Here is a 1,740-nt window from a genome sequence, read left to right as displayed (position 1 = left end):
TGATAATTTTTAAACCGATAATTTACGATATTACATTTTAAAGCATTTATCGGCCGGTAATATCAGCAGTCCGATATTATCGGACATCCCGAGTATTAATGTTAACATTTGAAGTTTTTCCTCTCATGGTTACACACTTTTTTCAACTTTTGCTGTAATTTTTTTTAGTTCTCTTTTCCAACTTTAGTTCTTAGAATAAATCAATAAAAATTAATCTGCAGACCACAAACTGCCCCCCGGGCCGCACTTTGGGATGAGATCATAGCAGAGACCTCAACTGGTTAAGCTCGCCCCCTCCTACTCAGAGCTCAGAGGGTGGGTGGGGAGCATGGTTCTATCTGTGGACCTGAGAAGTGACAAGGCCAGCTGAGGAATGAAACCGAGTAAGACAGGCACTTTGTCTGGGACCATGCACAAGTCCCCCCCAGTGCGCTCTTAGCTCCGCCAGGATTCAAAGCTGCTGAGGTTCCACCTGGACTCAAAGATGTTCCGAGCAACCAGAGGACACTATCTTTAATAACAATCCTGTTGGGACTCGCATGCGGACATCTTGGGACTCACAATGGGCGGGAAGCAGTCTCGCGGCTTCTCCAACAGAGAACTGAGCGAGGCGAGTGTGATTCAAGGCAGCAGGAGCGCTGGAAACGAGCAAGCCGGCTTGTCATCTGCCGCAGAGAGAATCCGCAGACACGCCACGGTGCACTTCGGCTACAGCACCCTCAGCTTGGCCATGCGGGGCCTGGATGACGCCCCAGTCGAGCTGTGGGAGCTGCGAGAGCTGCAGAAGCTCAACTTGTCCATGAACTGTTTGTGCTCCCTGCCACCCACCCTCAGTGCCCTGGACAACCTGGTGGTGCTCAACCTGTGGGGCAATAACCTGACCAGTCTGCCTCCCGAGATTGGACTCCTGAAGAAGCTCCGTGTGCTCTTCGCCTGCCGCAACCGCTTAAGTGAGGTGCCTGAGGAGCTGGGCTCCTGCGCCGGCCTGGAAGTACTCAGCCTGGCCAACAACCAGATCACCAGCTTGCCAGGGAGCTTGGCAGCCATGCGCAACCTGACCAAGCTCAACCTGAGCCACAACCGCATCGCCCACATCCCAACCTGCGTCTACAGCATGAAGGGTCTGGTCTTTCTTCAACTGGCCTGCAACCGTCTGGAGACAATTGCGGACCAGATCCAGGACTTGGTCAACCTCAAGATCCTCATTGTGGAGGGGAACAGCATCCACACTTTGCCTAAGACGCTGTGCTTCCTGGACTCCTTGGAGCTCCTCAACGTGGACTTCAATGAACTGCAAAGCGTGCCGGTGGAACTGTACCTGCTGAGTCGGCTCAGGAAGCTGGCCTGCCACCCTATGGACAAAGGACTCCATATTTTACATAACCCGCTTCTCAAGCCCATTAAGGAGGTGCTGCAAGGAGGACTTAGCTCCCTGTACAACTACCTCAAGCCCACGTGAATCTCTACCGCTGTTTTGTCCGACACGGGGCACGTGGGTGGTCATGCTGCTATCACAAGCTCTCCCCCGGCCGACCACGTATGCCATCCATACCCCTATTACAGTAGTGTTACATCACAGGGCATCACACAAATAGATTTAAGCGTTTGGCTGTAAATAAACACCGACAAACCGCCGTCATGCCTGCAATGTGTAGCGCGCGTGTGTGGGTAATCCGCAGTTAAGGGTTGAAATGAGTCGGAAAAATTCACAGGCCTACATTTGGAGGCTGATTAGTGTTG

At 52.4% G+C, this 1,740-nt stretch overlaps 1 protein-coding gene across 1 annotated transcript; it reads left to right on the top strand.

Moving 5' to 3' along the window:
• The first annotated feature begins 471 nt into the window (after positions 1-471).
• Positions 472-1,740, top strand: LOC133631417 (leucine-rich repeat-containing protein 30-like). The gene has a single exon (XM_062023617.1). It carries the CDS (start codon positions 563-565, stop codon positions 1,457-1,459), a length of 897 nt encoding a protein of 298 aa, XP_061879601.1. The 5' UTR covers positions 472-562; the 3' UTR covers positions 1,460-1,740.

This window comes from Entelurus aequoreus, linkage group LG16, assembly GCF_033978785.1.
Source record: "Entelurus aequoreus isolate RoL-2023_Sb linkage group LG16, RoL_Eaeq_v1.1, whole genome shotgun sequence".
In the NCBI taxonomy this organism is placed as follows: Eukaryota; Metazoa; Chordata; class Actinopteri; order Syngnathiformes; family Syngnathidae; genus Entelurus; species Entelurus aequoreus.
Note: the sequence above shows the minus strand (reverse complement) of the source record. Positions and strands in the feature narration are given on the sequence as shown.

What these genes read in the sequence shown, in the direction of transcription:
- LOC133631417 (XM_062023617.1), top strand. Translation starts at nt 563, where the DNA reads ATGGGCGGGAAGCAGTCTCGCGGCTTCTCCAACAGAGAACTGAGCGAG.